Here is a 19,475-nt window from a genome sequence, read left to right on the forward strand (position 1 = left end):
TCATGACTTGTCCTGATCTGCAATTTTTACGTCAAAGTATGCAAAGTACACTTTCTTAACGAAATCAGTGATATTTGTCCTTTGACTGGGAACAGTAAAGCTGCCACAAATGTAGCAGAAGAAATCTACACTATTGACACAATTTCGAGTAGTAGACATGATGTATTTTCTTCACTGCCGACTAACATGCAATTAACAAGACAAAAAAAACCAGAGACTTTATTGAAACGTTATAAGCGCTCATCATACTTTCACGATCGATTAATGATTGACTGATTTCGATTGTTCTTTGTCCGCTATGACGCATATAGCATTCATTTGTTTTAGGCAGTTGTCATCGCCTACTTTTCATCACCTAAATGTATTAGGTCGGTTATTGGTCTCTCTTGCATTCAAAGTGCCAGTACATGCCGTTGCAGGTTCTTACACATTTATTCATTTACTAACAAGCGAGAGTGGTGAGCGGGAATTTTTCGAATTTCTTGATAAAAAGTTAGGAACAGATTTTTAAAAGTACATACTTTCAGAAAATAATATTAAAAAATCGATTTTTTTGATCCTCTAAATAGTACTGCCTCCTTAAAACTATCAAAAACTTACAAATTAGCAAAAAGAAAATGCCACGGAGGAAAAACCTGACGTGACCGAGAAAAATGGGTTTGATATTTGAAATCAGCACACCCAAATTAGTAAAAAAACAAGTGTCAGATCATAATTAGCAGAAAAATTTTTTTTTTTTGTTGGCCAGTGTAATTTAATGTTAAACCTGGTGTCAGACAAGGATGTACATTACCTCTCTGTTATTCATTATCTATATGGATCACATTATGAAGGAAAGAGGTATTAAACCTGATATCAAAATTGCAGATGTCAGCTCTTTGCTTTATGCAGATGATTTTATACTTCTAAATAAATCTGCAAGATTCCCTGACTAAATTGAATAACTGTTGTAATAGATATAGTATGAAAGTCAGCAATAACAAAACAAAGATAATGAAAATAGGCAGAAGCATTGAAAATATCAATTGCATTGTGCAAGGAAAGCCTATAGAATAAGTAAAACATTACGGCTAATTAGGTATGATTTTTAGTGAAGATGGCAAATTAAACATGGAAATAGACAACAGAATCAAAAAAGTTGGTGTGGTAGGAAGTCAATTGAATAAATTTATATGGAATAAGAGAGAAATTAGTCAAAACATTAATTAGCTGTATACAAGAGACAGTGTTCAAACCAATTTTAACTTATGGATCTGACAGCTGGATTAGAAATAAAACATTTGACCAAAGACTGGAGACCGCAGATATGAGACTCCTGTGTGAACAGATGGCATCAATGGCAATATTATATTAAAAACGAGGATATTAGGAAAGAACTTGACATTGTTAATACAGCTAATGTCAGGCGGTATGGTCACTTAAACAGAATGAGAGAGGAAAGATTAGCAAAACAAGCCTTCTCTATCAGGTTGGCAGGAAAAAGAACCAGAGGAAGATCAAGATATAGGTGCACTGATATAGTAAAAAGTGCCTTAAAAGATAGAAATATATGATCTGACAATGTTGGATAGAGTCTTGACAGAAACAGAATGATTTGCAGGAAAATTGTAGATAGGAAGTTAATAATGGTGTAAGTTTTTCATGCAGTACTATCATATCCTCTATACCCCTTGAGGGATACATGTAAGGAATTTGTTGATGATGATCTAGAATCTTTATCTTCAGTTTTCATGTCACCTTTATCATCTCTGATTCCTTTTGCAGTACTTTTTCTTCCATTTCTAATCTTTTTCAATAGTCTCCAGAATATTTTGCTATCTTAGTGATATTTATTTTCTATGTTCTTACCAAGTCTTCCCATGACTTTTGTTTAGCTAGTTTTACACAGTGATTTTCTTCCTTACATTTTTCTCTGCATTCACTCAAAGCACAAGCTGACTTACTTGCCAGGAATTTTTGATATGCTTCTTTTCTTTCACTGCCTCTTTAACTTCCCAAGTTCACCATGGAGTTCTTATGGCTCTTTGGCTCAATCAATCCATGTTTTCTTCAGGATTTGCCACTGAATTCCAAGATTTGGTTCTTGTTTTCAAAGTTCATTTTTTCTTCAATGATGATTGCGTACTTCAGTCTATAGTTTACCTCTGAAAGCTGCTCAACCTTGATTTGTTTTTATAACTTTCTTAAACACCCTTCTTTTCAGCTTATAATTCAATTTTATCCTGCTCAAAACCAAATACTGATCATTTCCTATTTCAAATGCTCTGTATAATATCATCTATAGCATAGTTATTGGATGTTTCTTATTTCTCGTCTTTTTCTCCATGCAAATTTGTACACATTTTTATGTTGGAACAGAAATCCAACAGGCTTTTACCACTATTATTAGTTTTGCACTTTCTTTCCAAATTTCCACCAAACATTTCCATATGTCTGGTAATCATTTCCTACTCTGCTGTTTAGATCTCCAACAAGGACTAAAATTTCCTTTTTTTTGTGTTAGCTTCCTTCTCTAATGCCTCAAAAACATTCTCCATTTCTTCCTTGATAGAACCTTCTGTGGGACAATAATCACAAATGTGTTTCATTGTCCAGTTTCCTCATTCTGATACTTGCCCACATCACCTTACTTGATATTGCCTGCCATTCAAGAAGATTATCCTCATATTTAATGTTGAATACTATAGCTACTCCCTCTTTTCCCTGATTATAATGTTATTGCCTGCCTGAATATAACATTTTGTATTTGTTGCTTAGAAAGATCTCATTTGTTTTTGTCTTCTTTGTTTCAGTCATGCCTATTATGTCAAACTGCTACTTATTGAATTCTTCTGCTAATTCCATTTTTTTTCCATTGATTCTTCTTACATTGATAGTACCAACCTTGAACTCTGTTGATGATGAGTTTTGGGATTTGTTCCAGTAACTGACTTTTAACTGTTTGCTCAGGTTCCCTGACAAAAACAACAGGGGCATGGTTTAAATGGGCACCCCAGCTGCCATGAAATTCTGTCGTGTTGTACCATCATTTTACGTTGTGGTTTAAGCCAATAAAAATACAATTTGGCTGGCTAAATCCCAAATTGCCAATCCATCCTCGTTTACTCAGTAACCAGGTTAGATTCCTAACAGGGTGCACCACAAGATGGTGAGCTTCTGACTTAATGTTCAGTTCTCCACATTCCTTAAAAGGCTACATAAAGGTCTCCTCCCAGTTATACAGCTTTGACCCTTAAGCTGATGATGATGATACATCCTGCTTTAAAAATTCAAGCTCGATTTTTAAAGAAAAGTTAATAAAATGAGTTTAATTTTTACATTTTTGGCAATTTAAATAAAAAAGTATTTCTTTTTTTTAATTTTTATTTTAATCTGCTGTCAGAGTATATTATTTATAAGAAATTCAGGCCTTTTTTGTTCTCAGAACATAGTGATGCTTTATAGGATAAAAACTTTATAGGATATGATATGATATGGGAAAACCTAGCCACCTCATATGTTGAGGCTAGATATTACCTTTCACTGAAAGGTTTGTATAAATTCTCATATACTCTGGTGGATTGAAACTGTGTGCCAACTCATCATAGTACATTAGAGTCTTTTCTAACCAAAGGATTACTACCACTGAGGAGTTGCTGAGACCTAATAAATGCAATTTTTGTTAACTAAATGATTCAAATGATTTCCCTTCTTGGAAACTTTCTTATTCTAAAAATTAATATATGTGCCTCTTCCAGGATATATTAGCATTTCACTTCACTTTAATTAATAGAAAAGAACCTTGGAATTCATAAAAAAGAAGTTACTGAACTGATTGCATACTTCATGCATAGCTATTTTAAAATTTAAAAACAATGATTACTTACAATATAGATGCAGTATGTCCATGGATTGTTCAATGAGTCAAACTTATAATGTTTAATGATCAAATCAAAAACTTTATGGTATGTTCTTTTGTAGGAAGGCAATAGCTACAAGGAAAAGCATGAAAATCTGACAGCAAAAACCATCTTTCTCATTGTACATACTTCTCACATACCTTGTTTCGCTACCACTCTGCACAAGATAGGATCAAGACATCAGCAAATAAAAGAACAAAGCTGTTTCTGAGAATGAATATGTTTTAAGAAGTGAATTAAAAACTGCATTAGTCTTATTAATATATGAGGGCAACAAAAATCTCTTAAATAGGATTCTTAATTCAAACAGGCCTTACTCTAAACAGAGAAATATACCAAAGATTCAACTTTTTTTTTTTCCCCCTACATGATAAATGTGCTACATAAAGTGGTAGTTATACCAAGAATATACAACATGAAATTATCATCAAACCTCACAGAAACTCTGATCTTTCCCAAGACCACCAAAAAAACCCAGAATTCTTGTTGTAATTCCCATAGAGTAGATGTGCACTGGAAATCATGACAATGACAGTAATGCAAAACATAAAAGAAGAGATCAACTGAGTTCTAAGAGCATGCAATATTGACAATCAGTATCCATTTTACTCTGACTTTTGCTTTGCAGTCATTTATTTATCATCATCATCAAATTCCTGACATGTACCATCAAGGGGTGTACAGGATATGATAGTACTACATGAAAAATTTGAATCATTACTAACTTCCTATCTACAAAACTGTCAGATTTTAGGGAAATACAATGTATACTATAATATTAATTAAAAAACTTTAATTAATACTTCCTATATTTCAGTAATGTTACATTACCATCTTCAGGGAACATAAAAATAATGATATATGCACGCAGGCACTAACACTAAGCAAATATGGCTGAAGAAAACAACTGAAGTCAGTCCCAGAGTCGCAAAAGATGCACCTAGTGGGCTAAATTGGGTAGTCTTGGATGTTCGGCTGATGTTCTAAGAATGCAAGCTTCCCATATTTGGGGTAGTCTCATGCATCTAAATTTGCTGAGGTTTGGGGAGTTTTTTTTTTAGAGCTGAGGCTGATTCCAGCCTCAGCTCTAAAAAAAAAAACTCCCCAATTTATACTTGCTGTGGTGTAGTAAAGTGGCTTTCTTCAGAGTATTTTGTGGCGGGTATCCAAAGCATGGTCAGTAAGTCCTGAGTAGCTGTATTGGTGGAACTGGATATATGGAAGGTCTAATCCTTCTGTTCAGATATCCTGATATTAGCTGTCCTGCCTGTTTGGAAATATAGGAAGCATTAATTAAAGTTTTTTAATTCATATTATAGTATATGTTGTCTTTCTCTAAAATCTGACAGTTATATATCACCAATGTATAAGTTTATCTACAAGAATTCCTATCTACAATTTTCCTGCAAATCAATCTGTTACCTGTCAAGACTCCAACATTATCAGATCTTATATTTCTATCTTCTAAGGCACTTTGTACCATATCAATCCACCTATATCTTGGTCTTCCTCTGGGTCTTTTTCCTTCTAACCTGACATTTTGTTAAATTTTCCTCTCCCATTCTATTTAAGTGACCATACCACCTGAGATTAGCTCTACTAACATATTCCTGGATGCTAACAATGTCAAGTTCTTTCTTACATATCCTCATTTTTAATAGGATGCCATCTGTTCACACCCCTAATCTTTCTCAGGACTCTCATATCTGTGGTCTCTAGTCTTTGGTCACGTGTTTTACTTCTGACCCAGCTCTTAGATCCATAAGTTAAAATTGGTTTGAACACTGTCTTGTATACAGCTAATTTATTGTTTTGACTGATTTCTTTCTTATTTCATATAAATGTATTCAGTTGACTTCCCACCATACCAGCTTTGTTGATTCTGTTGTCTATTTCCATGTTTAATTTACCATATTCACTAAAAATCATGCCTAAGTAGCTGAAATGTTTTACTTGTTCTAAAGGCTCTCCATTCGCAATGCAGTTGAAGTTTTCAATGCCTTGGCCTATTTTCATTGTCTTTGACTTGTTATTGCTGACCTTCAATTTAGTCAGGGAATCTTGAAGACTTGTAGAGGATTTATTTAGAAGTATAACATTATCTGCATAGAGCAAAGAGCTGACATTAACATCTCCAATTTTGATATCAGGTTGAATACCACTTTCTTTCATAATGTGATCCATGTACATCATTGTCTGACAATAGATTTAACATTAAACCATCTTTTTCCTGTACTTCCTTCAATTCTAATTGCTTACAACTCAAATAAAGACTAAGTATTGCTTGATATAATGCCCCATTGACATACAATTGTAGTATTTTGAATAGTTTCTCTCTTGGCACCTTGTCATATGCCTTTTGCCTTTTCCAAATCTAAAAAACTTAAATACAGATATTTGTTATATTCCCGATTTCTCAACTATTTGCCGTAAAGTGAAAATCTGATCCTAACAGCCTCTATTTGGCCTGAATCCAGCTAGTTCCTCACCAAGCTTCCCTTCCACAATCCTTCCCTTCCTCAACCGTTTCTCAAGTATACTTGCATATATCTTACATTTCTTATTCAGGCTTCTTATGTTGATAGTACCAATCTTGAATTCAGGTGATGGTCAAATAAACAACTTTGTTCATTCATCTGCTTACTACTTGCTAATGCAAAACAATTGTGTGTAATACTACTGTAAAGTGTATGCCACTTGATATATTGTTTCAACTGTAAACTGTAAATTTAAATGTCAGGGATGCAGGTAATATTAGGTCTGTTGCCTATAGTTGTGTTTATATAAATGCTGAGCAAATCTCTCAAACACTGGAAAACCAAATGTGTATAAAATAATATCATAAGAAAAAAGTATATGTTTAATTGACTGGCCTGGTTAGCTGTGGGTTCAAATCCAGTTATATACACAGATATTGGTATTTTGTTGTATTCCATTCATGTTGTGGTTTATGGACAAGATGTGTGGTTTAGCCTAATGGTTCCTTCCTTTTGGGAGCCACATTGCTAAGCTTTTTTTTTTTTTGGTCAAAAATTTCTACCACTCTGACCATTGTATGGTATACTGCATGGGCAATGAATTTTATAGACAGTAGTTTTGAAAATGGTTGACATCTTTTGGTAATCCTGCAACTTTTCAAAAATACCTATGAGTTCAGAAAATTCATTGCTAGTGCTATTTACCATATATAGGACAGATTAGTAGAAATTTCAAGATCAGAAAGAAAGGAAAAATCAGGCCTAACTGTATATGTCTATTTCACACACACACAGCATGGAATGGGATACAGCCACAATACCTTAATCTGGAAGAGAAGAGAATTTCAGTTCCCTTGAATCAAGGAATAATTTAAAATGATGTCTAGAAGTCCCTAAAGTCTGAGAGTTCAATTATGACATCATCAGGTTTCAAATAAAAAACACATAATACATGATCTGCTTTCAACTTCTGCATTGTTTTTTTCATTATGGCTTGTACTGTTAATGATTTAGTTTTAGATTAATTACATTGTGTTATTTATATGCAATTAACCTGAAAAAGTCACTAGCTAGCAGTCAGCAAAATCAGATTAATAACTACTGGAAAATTGATGTGACATACATTTGACTCTCATTATTACAAATTCATCGGGACCATAACAATGGTTATAGTGAATAGTTCGCTACAATAGATTTCTTTTAGCATAGCATGTATCTTAGAGGGCTTTGGTTGGGACTTTTCAGTAATTTTTTATTGTGAGAGTTGACTAATAAAAAATCCCACTTTTTATAAAAAATATTTTGGTGCTGTAAGGCATCCTAAAACATTAACCTTAAAAAATGTTTACTTTTTCTATTATGCTTTAATTCTTTTATTATTCGTAATTTTATTACAAATTTTTATAATAAAAGTATGTAAATAATCTGGGAGAATCATAAAAATAGTGCATCATGATCACAATATAGGCTGTAGGTTCAATTCTTACTATGGGCATGGATGTTTTATGAATGTCTTTAGGTAGGATAATGAATTTCATCATCCAGTGTGAAATCACCACTCTGATTACTGAAGTCCTAAAGTGACTTGAAAAATATTCCATGTTTGGTCTGTAGAGCAGTGTTTTGTTTCCAGGTGATTTAATCTTTACCCTTCTCACAGTAATGTAACAGAATTTGACAGCCTTTTGTGTGTAGGATTCACATTAATAAAAACTAAGATTACAGTTGACTCTTACTACAACAAATTCATAGGGATGACAGAAGCAGTTTATTATAGTGGGTGATCGCTCACTATTACAAACTACCGTTTCAACAATTTGTAATAGTAAGAGATATTGCTATAATGTGTTTGCTATTTGATAAAAGAATTGTTTTATAGTGGTATCATTCATTAGTACAGTATTTTAGGTGTAGATAATTTTTGTCACCTAGTGCAATAACACTATACTACTTATCATTCCTGAAGTGGCTGAAAAAAGTACATTTTTTGGTTTGAAGAACAAGGTTTTTGAATTATCACTTTTCTTTATTATCTAATATTTGTTCTGTACTATAGGTTTATAGCCTTTTATTGGATGGGATTCATATAAGAAAAAATAAAATAAATAAAAAATTAAATCCAAAATGGGTCTAAACTCAATTTATCTATTGTTGTTTGTACTATGAAATGGTGTATCATTAATTAATTACTTTGTTAAATTTTCACGAGGATGCCACATACCAAATTCACTAAATTCTTTGGGAGTAGGATAATAAGCATAGGAAGATATAATACATTATTCAGACACTGTTTCAAAATGCACCTAAAAACTGAAACAAATAAAAAAAAAATGAACTATGATTTTCAGTGGTTTTTTGGGCACACTAGAGAAAAGTACACTACATTTTTTCTTTCATTCATGTATTTACATTAATTCAGTAATAAGTACTGTCAATCTCACAACAGAGAACTCATATGTATCACAGGAATAATTTGTTATAGTGGAGAGTTTTTGCTGTAGTGAATTGTCTTTTGAATAGCACTGGAACTAGAGGAGCATGAGTTTGTTTGTTATAATAGTGTTTGCTATAGTAAGAGTTGACTACAAAATAATAAAACTGTAAGCTCAGATTTTAATAAATTATTTTTTAAAAGTTTTATGCTGAATGTTTGAATAAGCAAGGTATTTCTTGAATATGCCAGTCAAATTTATATTGTGAAATGTATTTAAAGTATGAATGCACATTTGAATGGAATTTTCATCAGCAGCATGTAAACTAAACAGGATATATATATATATATATATATATAATTCTAACTACTTTAATGACATATGTACCGTGATAAGTGTAGAATATCCATTCTAATATTAAAATACTATAAAACCATAGAGATACTTACATGTTTTTTTACTACAAGATTTTTTACACCTTCCATCACAAACTGAGAACCATGTGTCATTAATTTGGAAAACATGCTGGAATTAGAAAAAAAGAAATAAAGATAAAAAAAATAAAATATGAAAATTTGAATTCAGTAGGACCTTATATAACATACATTTAGATAACACATTTCAAATAAAGTCATTTTTTCTATTAGCAACAGATAATTCTTGAGACCAGCTATTGGCAATAAAGCCTGTAAATAAAGACAATGATTACAACTCGATCTTTGAAATGCTACTGGCCGTTCTCTGAAATTTCACAGAACCACAATAACATTCTCTCTTAAAATTCTCCTCCTCCTTAATTTTCTAATTTATAAATAACATTTCATCATTTCATCCTGTTTTTGTTTTTTTTCAAACAACCAAATCATCTTTTAAAATGGTGTATTCAGTTGATTAGCATTAAGGCCAACCTATGCAACAGCTAAGGTATACTGTATTATGTCACGTGTAAATGTCAAGGCATGTGTAAATAAGCAGGCTTACTTTTTTTAAAAAACTAACCCATGGAAAAACCCATGGGGCAGGAATAAAATTGAGTTTCCAGAAAAAGAAAACTAATCATCTTCATCACTCCACATCTTCACTACAGAAAAAGAAAACATTAACAATCTGCCATTTCGTCATCATCATCAAATTCTTGACATGTACCCTCAAGGGGGTGTACAGGATAATGATAGTATTACGTGAAAAAATGAAAAACATATCATTATTAACTTCCTATCTACAAATTTCCTCCAAATCAATCTGTTACCTGTCAAGACTCCAATATTATCAGAGCGTATATTTCTATCTTCTAAGGCACTTTTTTCCGTATCAACCCACCTATATGTGGGTTTCCCTCTGGATCTTTTTCCTGCCAACCAGGCAGAGATCACTTGTTTTGCTAATCTTTCCTTTCCTATTCTGTTTAAGTGACTATACCACCTGAGATTAGTTCTGCTAACACATTCCTGGATGCTAACAATTTCAAGTTCTTTCCTCATATCATACATTCTAATATGATATTGTCAGTAATGTCAGATTTTCATTTCAATCTTCTACAGCTCTTCAGGCCACATTATTCAACCTAGATCTTGAGTTTGCTCTGGGTTTTTCCTTAGCAGCCATACATATTGCTAACTTTCCCTTCTTTCCCCATTTTATTTAAGTGACCATGCCACTTTATTAATATAAAGTGGCATGGTCACTTATATTAGCTCTCTGAATGCGTACACACATTCTAGAATGCCAGCAGTGTTAAGTTCCTTTCTAATTGTTCATTTATAATATGATTCTGACAGGATTCAGTCTGCTTGCTCTCTCCCATAATTTTTCTAGTCTCATATCTGTGGTCTCTAGTCTTGACTGTTTTATTTCTAAAACAACTCTGATTCATAACTTATACGAGGGTGGTCTGAAAAGTTCTCGGTCTCGAACACAGATGGCAAAACTTGGTACATCTATCATAAGCATCCATGTGAAATTGCAAGTTGTTCTATCAAGTAGTTTGTTTTATACAGCTGTCTGAAGCAAAAGTGTCATCTGTATCCCTTGAAATGGATAAAATTGAGTATCGTGGGTTATAAAATTCTTTGTAAAAGAAGGTTTAACACCAAAAGAAAGTCATTCGAAGTTCATAAAAGTTTATGAGCCCTCTTTAACTTCATTTTAGACAATTAAGAAATGGTTTGCCGAGTTTAAACGTGGTCGTACCAGCCTTGAAAATGATCAACGTGAAGGACATCCAAAACGTGTAACAACACTAGAAATCACTGATCAAGTGCACGATATGGTATTGGATGACCGGCAAGTCAAATTGCATGAAATTGCTGAGACTATAGGCATTTAAAAAGAATGTGTAGAATATATTTTGAATGAAGAATTGCAAATGAAAAAGCTTTGTGCAAGATGGATGCCACACTTGCTCACAGCAGATCAAAAGTGCACTCGCATGAAAATCTCTGAACAGTGTTTGGAGCATTTTAACAAGAATAAAACTGATTTTGTGTGTCGATTTATTACTATGGATGAGACTTGGATTCACCATCACACCAGAATACAAACAGCAGTCAAAAGAGTGGACAGAAGTCGGCTGTTCAGCACCAAAGAAAACAAAGTCGGTTCCAACAGCAGGAAAGGTCATGGCATTGGTGTTTTGGGATGCTAAAGGCATTTTGTTTATTAATTATCTTGAAAAGGGTAAAACAATAACCAGGGAATATTATTCTGATCTTTTACTAGACTAGATGAAAAAATTCATGAGAAAAGACCCAGTTTGCAGAAGAAAAAAATCATCTTTCATTAGGACCATGCACCTGCCCACAAAGGTGTTTTAGCAATGGGGAAATTAAGAGATCTGCACTATGAATTGTTGGAACATCCACCCTATTCTCCAGATTTGGCTCCCTCTGACTTCTATCTCTTCCCAAAACTAAAACTCTTAATTGTTGGTCAGTGTTTTTCTTCAAATCAAGAGGTGATTGTAGCTGTAGAGGGGTGATTTGCAGATCTTACTGTGAACCACTATAGGGATGGGATAATGGCGCTGGAGCATCACTGGAATAAATGTATTAGTGTTAAGGAAGATTATATTGTAAAATAAAAATAATTTAGAAATTATAAATTCGTTTTTTCATTGTTAGAGCGAGAACTTTTCAGACCACACTTGTAATTGGTTTCAAAAATATCTTGTATCTGCTAGTTTAATGCATCTCCAAACCATATGAGATTTGCTTATTTTTCATATTTAATTTGCCGTCTTTATTTAAAAAAAACCAACATTTTACTTTCCCTTATTTTAATCGATGCAAAGAGAAGTTTATTCAATTCAGTTAAAGAATCTTAAACATTTTTGATGGATTTATTTAGGAGGATAACATCATCTGCATAAAGTAAAGACTAGAGTTGAATATTTCCAATTTTTATATCAGTAGATATAAGAAATCCAACAGGTACTTATCCACTTGGCCTAGTTGGCCGAGTGGATGGCGTATCCGCTCTCCAGCAGGTTCAAATCGAGCTGTGGGCATGGATGTTTGTGATTATCTGTGTAAATACCAGTGGTGGTCGGTGGTAGATGGCATTGGTAGAGACGGAATTGTAGAGCAGGTGCCCTCCCTCGATGAGTCCTGGGACTCCCTGGAGGTGTCAAATAATAATAATAATAAGTCAAATAAAAATACTTACTAGGTTTGATGCCATTTTCCTTTGTAATGTGATAAATATAGATAATGAATAAGAGGAGATAGTGTGCATTCTTGTCTTATGCCTGGATTGACATTAAACCATCTTTCTGTACTATCTTTAATATGCTGACATCATCAAATTCCTGATATGCACCATTGGGGAGGAGGGCAGGGCAAACAGGATATTATGATAGTACTACATGAAAGGCTTAAACAATTATCAACTTCCTATCAATAATTTTCCTCAAAATTAATCTGTTATTTGCCAGGGGTCCAATCTTGTTAGACCTGATATTTTGGTCTTCTCTGGTACTTCTTACTGTATCAGTCCACCTGGATCTTGGTCAGCCTCTGAGTCTTCTGCCTGCCATTTTGGCAGGAAAAAAAAAGTTTTTACTAACCTTTCATCTTTTATTCTGTTTAAGTGATCACACTAACTGAGATGAGCTACTAAGAACTTTCAATATGCCTTATCCTTTCCCATGACTGCCTCTTTAACTTCCTGAGTCTGCCACACAGTAGTTCAGATTTTTTCAATCCTTGTTGCGAACTTCACATACTTAGATGGTTGAATAAATGAATGTTTTCTTTAGAGTTGCTACTGGGTTTCCAAGATTTGATTCTTTCCTTCCAACTCTTTCAGTTTCCTCTGATAATATTTGTATATTTCCTCTGAAAGCTGCTTAACCAATTCTTTTTAAAACATTCTTGCATATTTCTCAATATGATATTCAACTTTTTTCTGCTCAAAACTAAATGATGATTATTTCCTCTTTCAAATCTCCTATATGCTTGAACTGGTGAAGATTTTGCTATTCACAATAACAGTCAATGAGACTTTTCTTATTTCTTGCATCTATTCTTCATATGAATTTTTGCACATGTTGAAACATTGTATCAGTAAACACTGGTTCATGTCTTCAACAGAAATCCAGTAGATACGTACCAGTAATATTAGCTTTGTTCATTTCTCCAAATTTCCAAAGCATTTCTATATGTCCGCTATTCATTTCCTGCTCTGCTATTTAAATCTTTAACAAGTACTAACTTTTTCTTTATTTTTATATAAGCTGCGTTCTACATTGATGAAAATCACTCTGTTTCTTTAGCATAACCTATTGTGGGACAATAGGCATAAATAAATCTCACTGCCCAATTCCCCTTTTGATGTCTACCCACATCACTACTTGACAACGCCTGCAATTCAAGATGATTATCCTTGTATTTAGAGTTGAATAGTACAGCTATCCCTTCCTTTTCCTAGTCATTACTACCTCAATATAACAACATATATTAGTTTGGGCCACTTGGGCAATACACAGCCTCTTCCTGTTAGGTCAACACTGCTTTGCTGTGGTGTAGTTTGTTTCCACAAAAGGGGCTCTGGCATTTGCAGTGAGCATTCCAGCCACAAAAGGATATTTTCTTAGTTGGAGGAAATGCCAACTAGACCACCAGGTGGTAGATGACCTTAATCGCCTGGTGAAATACTACCCTACTTATTGGGGATCTGAAGTGGTGAATGCCATTTTGGCCTCTGTCCCTGTTCCCCATCTTCTCCATGCAGTGTGAGCGATACCCTTCAAGGACATGACTAGCATACTTAGAGACCCAGACCTCTCCTCCATTTTGAGGGTACAGCAGTTAAAATGGTGGCAACGCAGGCCGCCAGATTGCAATCAGTCAATAAGGAGTCCCAGGAGAAACTTGTTACTGATTGGTTAACTGGCGCATAATCCCACTGCCACATACTCTGCCAGGTCCTGCCTGGTGAGGGAGTCAGAGTAGTAGTACCAATCTCCTCTTACTGCATGTCCCCACTCTTTCCTTTCATCTAATAACAAATCAAAAATGAAAAATTAAACAGACAAATAATGATGGCAACATTGTGAACATAAATAAATCTCTTTCAACAACCAGTTCATCCAAACAATTCAAGTTAAACACAAAATTCCAAACTTACCAGGATCCCTGCCAAAAAAAATCATTTCCACATCCACTTTACAAACATCTGCAGCATAAATTCCAACATAAATGATGTTCATGGCCACTTACAGACATCCAAACTAGATCACCTTCTCTTAACAGAAGCCCAAATTACAGCTACATCAAACACAGTTCACTTTCAATGCCCAAATTATATAACTCTTCATGATTCATTTTGCCACAAAGCTGGCACCTGAACCTTTGTACATTCTAACACTGCTTGCCAGAGAATGCAAAGTATTTAGAATCTCCTGCTTTTGACCCACTCTGGCTGAAGGTTTCCTTGCCCCACTTGGTAACATTCATCAATTCATGCATTTACTGGTCACCAAACTCTGAAAACGACAGACCTTTTCACCTCCCCTCTCCATGAAGCTTGACCATCTACAGTCCAGCTACTCAAACAGTGCTCAAAAGTCATTGTGTTGGTTTATCTTTCATCCAACCTTATATTTGCTAGTTGTTGGTTAATCCCACATTCAAACATAAAGAACATTTTTATTATACTGCACCATTCTATGTTTGAAATCACACAATTATTGTGAAGGAATCAAGCATCAAATAGCACAACCGTAACATGCGCTTACTACAGGCCGAAATTTTCTTAACTATACATAGGGTTTCCCGCAAGATTCATATTTTAATGAACGGTGCAATGAAACTGAAATTAGGCAAGCACAAGAATCAAGTTAAACAAGATATTTAATTCTCTCACAAAATTATTCCTACATAAGAAATAAGAACTCTATTAAGATCAATACAATTAGAAAATAATTTATACATTCAATAAATTATTAAGATTCTACTCAGCTGAGTGCATCATTTACTGCTAGTACTTAAATATAAGGCTTTCACAATTCTCATCCATTAGGATTTCAACTTAGTTTCACTTTAAGCTATAGCAATATTCAGCAAAACATTTAAAAGTTAATTCTTTTTAGTCTAAGAGAAATATTCATAAATTTCAATTTACCAAACACTTAACTGGCATCATCAATATCTATCAGAGGATTAAAATAGTTCTTAAAAGGCTCAGTCTTGATTTTACATATACGCAGTGAGATAACACATTAAAACACGACCTAATTCTTCAATGAAGTTTCTCACATTAATTTCACGAGGAAATGGTTTATAATATCACTCATTCAAGCTTGACTAGCTGGCTCCAGTAACACGAAATTTGACCAAGTTCTCTGGACACAAGTAAAACTATCACACGTTAGCTATAGAACAGATATTCTTACTGGTATGATCATCATAGCTTGCACATTATGGAAAACTCTTACAACACTTCTAGGTACTCGATAATCTTCTACTATAGGCAACACAAAACTTATGGTATTCCTGAGTTCAATAACTTATTTGTTACGACTGGAAAATGTATTTTCTTGCTTGTAATAACTTATCTTAGGATAAATCTCAATCATATTATTATCCTTTCACTCGAGTAAATTCCTTTACAAGATGACAGGAAACTATAAATAAATATGAGTTCGAAGTAAGATCCATTAAAATCGGAACAAGCTTCCAAATTTTCGTTGCGACGTTCGATCTCAGGTTAGGTCACGTCTCACTACCTATCTAAACCCACTCCATTTTCCTTCTGGTTCCTTCTTCCTCTATATCATAAATCCTCTCTCTTTTTCCCAACCAAACCACGAAATTATCACGTGATCGTTGTACAGTTCTCAATGCTAAGGCACGCGCTATCATGAAATAACTTAGTTTTCTGATAGCAGCCAATCAAATCACATTAGCAGAGTCCATTAGAAATACTTTCACTTTCCGTAACAACAAATAAAATGCATATATTACAGTTCACTTAGGATGCATTTACAAGTTATATTAATAATTTATACAAGATAAAATAACTAAAAAAATTACAATTAATTTAGGAGCAAACTTAGCTCAGGAAATGCAATTCATGTTAAATCATGAAGTATTAATAATTATAAAATTCTTCATTCACAATTTAATAATTGTCCTAGGCAACCTGAATGACCACAACTCCAACTGGCTCCCCATCTCCAACAGGATGCAATAAGTAGGGTGGTATTCCACCAGGCAATGAAGGTCATCTACCACCTAGTGGTCTAGTTGGCATTGACAGATTAAGCTGGATTTGATGCAGAAGTTTCTGCTATAAGCAATGATCTAATACAAATCATGCAGCTACCTAATCAAATTCAGGTAATCCCCTCCACTCTCCCAATACCCTTGATCTTTTTCTAACTATAATAAATTTAGTTTAATCCTTTATCCAAGTGTGAGCAAACAAAGTTTGCACCTGAAAGTATCTTCAGGACTGGGTTAAGGTGGTACAACAGGTGGTGTTGTACCACCTTAACCCAGTCCTGAAGATACTTTCAGGTGCAAACTTTGTTTGCTCACACTTGGATAGAGGATTAAACTAAATTTATTATACTCTAACCAAGTGAAAAATAAACTTTCAACTTTTTCTAACTAGTTCTCTTTCCAGACACAATGCAGAAGTTACCTCTCCTCTTGGCAACTCAGAACACAATCTAGTGCAGGTTTTCAGTCTCACAGAATGCCCTCCTCTGACCACACTCGACTTCATGTCCTCTGGCACTACAATGGTACAAAGTAGGATGATCTCCAGAACTATTACTCTTCTTTACCATGGCATGACTACTGCTTCCATTCTTCTGATCCAAACACTTGCACTGAGTGAGTCACAAAAATCATCCTCAGTGGCATGAAGGCATTCCATCCAAAATTCCCATTCACATCCCTGGTTCAGCAGAAGATGTATGAAAGCAGTCGAAATAAAAACTAGCTTATCACAGTTGGCTTGTATCAAGAATCCAAACTTCATACTCAGCCTATGCACGCTTCTGCATAAGCTTCATACTCATACTTCAAATCCAACTTCATAAAAGCCACTAGCAGAAAGCTCATCTCTTGTCCAAATGGTAGCCTTATCTTCTGGTCCCTTGCAAAAGCCGTCGGACACAATTTCCTACCTCTCTCACATCCAGATGGCACAGCTGTTACAGCACCCCAAAGAAAAAGTTGACCTCCTAGCATCACTCTTTCCTCTCTAACTTCTGCACAGACAATGAAGGCAACCTCCTTCCATAACAACAACTGAGCATCATATGTTCCCTTGGCCTTTCAGCAGAAAGATATAAGAATATTAAACCTGAACACCACAAAGTCATCTGGTACTGATGACATCTCTCCTATTGTGCTCCAGAGCTAACACTTGTTCTCCATAGTTCAACCTTCTATACTTAGCTGGCACCTATCCCACCTCATGGAAAGTAATATACATCCGACCATTTCCAAAAAAGGCAGACAAAAGCCAACTACCGACCAATTGCCATGATCTCAGTCCTCTCCAGTATAATGGAAAAAGTCATCAATGGTTAACTTCTTCACCACCTAGAATCTCACCAATTAATCAGTGACCATCGTATAAATTCTGCCAATCCAGATCCACGACTGACATCTTAGCCTACATCACTCACCACTAGACACATGCCAGGAAAAGATTCGGAGAAATGTATGCTGTTGCCCTTGACATTTCCAAAGCTTTCAGTCATGTTTAGCATCAAGGCCTGCTTTACAAATTTCCTCCCTCAAGTCTACCTGTCATTCTCTGTAATTGGATAGCCAGCTTACTTTCTGGTCATTCACTATATATGTGTGTGTGTGTGTGTGTGTGTGTGTGTGTGTGGATCATGGTGGATAAGGCACCATCGCTTTGAATTTTACCACAATGCAGGAGTACCTCAGGTCACCTATCCTCTTTCTCTTATACATAAATGATCTACTCTCAATCAGTATAAATTCTATCCATAGCTTTGCCGATGGTAACACTCTCCACTCATCCTATTCCTTTGATAAAGCATGTAGTTCCCCGACATCCCTTATATCAAGATCATCTGCAACTAGTGCCTTAAATGCTGATTATCATACCATCATTTAGTGGGGAAAGGATGACCTAATCACCTTCAGTGCCACCAAAATGCTGTACTGCCTTTTCTCTCATAAAAGGGATCTCAGCTCACCTTTCATCATCCTCAGTAATACACATCACCAGACAGGATGAACTCTCTCTCTCTCTCTGTCCTCCAAGGATATTTACCTCCAAACTCTCTTGGTACAAGCACATCACATCAACAGCTTCCTCAGCTTCTCAAAAACTAGGCATTCTTTCCACTCAAGAAGCTATTTTATGCCCATCTAGCTACTAACCCCATATAATCCCAAATCCACCCATCCTTAGAATACTGCATACTGCATTTGGAGTGCTGCATCTAAAACCTCCTTAAATATTCTCGATGTTGTCCAGAGGAGAGTAATTCAACTCATAGATTACCCTTTCCTCACAGGCTCACTTCAATCTCTATCTCCTAGACACAATGTGTTTCAGCTCTGTGCCTCTTCTACAGGTACTTTTATGGTCACTGCTCCAGTGAATTGGCTAACATCATTCCTCCACTTGCTGTTAGGTCTGCTAAAACAAGAGAAGCTGCTGTCCAATGTCCCTTTTTGTTCGATGAGTTTGCAGTTGTACTGCAAACTCATCGAACCTGGCTTTCCTCTTCATCATTTATTCTATCTACCTCAGTCCTCTGGAACAGCCTTCCTCATGACATGTTTCCAAAAAATTTCAACCTACAGCTCTTTAAGAAGAATGTCAACAGGTTTCTTCTTTCTCAATCCCCATCTACACCTCACACATGGCACTGATGTGTTATAGGTTTGTGTACCTCTTGTGTGTGTAGATTAAATATATATATATATATATATTTTTTTAAAAGTTATTTAGATGAATGTCACTTGTTTTATCCTTTTGTTTCAGTAACACCAATTATGTCTATCTGGTACTTCTCCAATTCTTCTACCGGTTTCGCTTGTGTTCTGGTTTAAAATTACTAAGAATACTTTTATTGACTAAATTCCAAATTGTCAGTCCATCCTCAATTCATCTATTATCCAGGTAGATACCTATGAACAGGGTGCACCAAGAGTAAGTGAAGACTGGAC

General features: G+C 34.8%; 1 protein-coding gene across 1 annotated transcript in view; it reads right to left on the reverse strand.

Annotated features, from left to right (window-relative positions):
* The window catches only part of Slh (sec1 family domain containing Slh), a 349,840-nt gene that overhangs the window by 47,426 nt on the left and 282,939 nt on the right, over window positions 1-19,475 (reverse strand). The window contains exon 20 of the mRNA XM_090408533.1: window positions 9,258-9,333. Within this exon, the coding sequence (XP_090264659.1) occupies window positions 9,258-9,333 (76 nt within the window). The remainder of the gene's footprint in view (window positions 1-9,257; window positions 9,334-19,475) is intronic.

This window comes from Typopeltis vanoorti, chromosome 18 (genome assembly GCF_054136105.1).
Source record: "Typopeltis vanoorti isolate ZY-2024b chromosome 18, IOZ_Tvanoo_1.0, whole genome shotgun sequence".
NCBI lineage: Eukaryota > Metazoa > Arthropoda > Arachnida > Uropygi > Thelyphonidae > Typopeltis > Typopeltis vanoorti.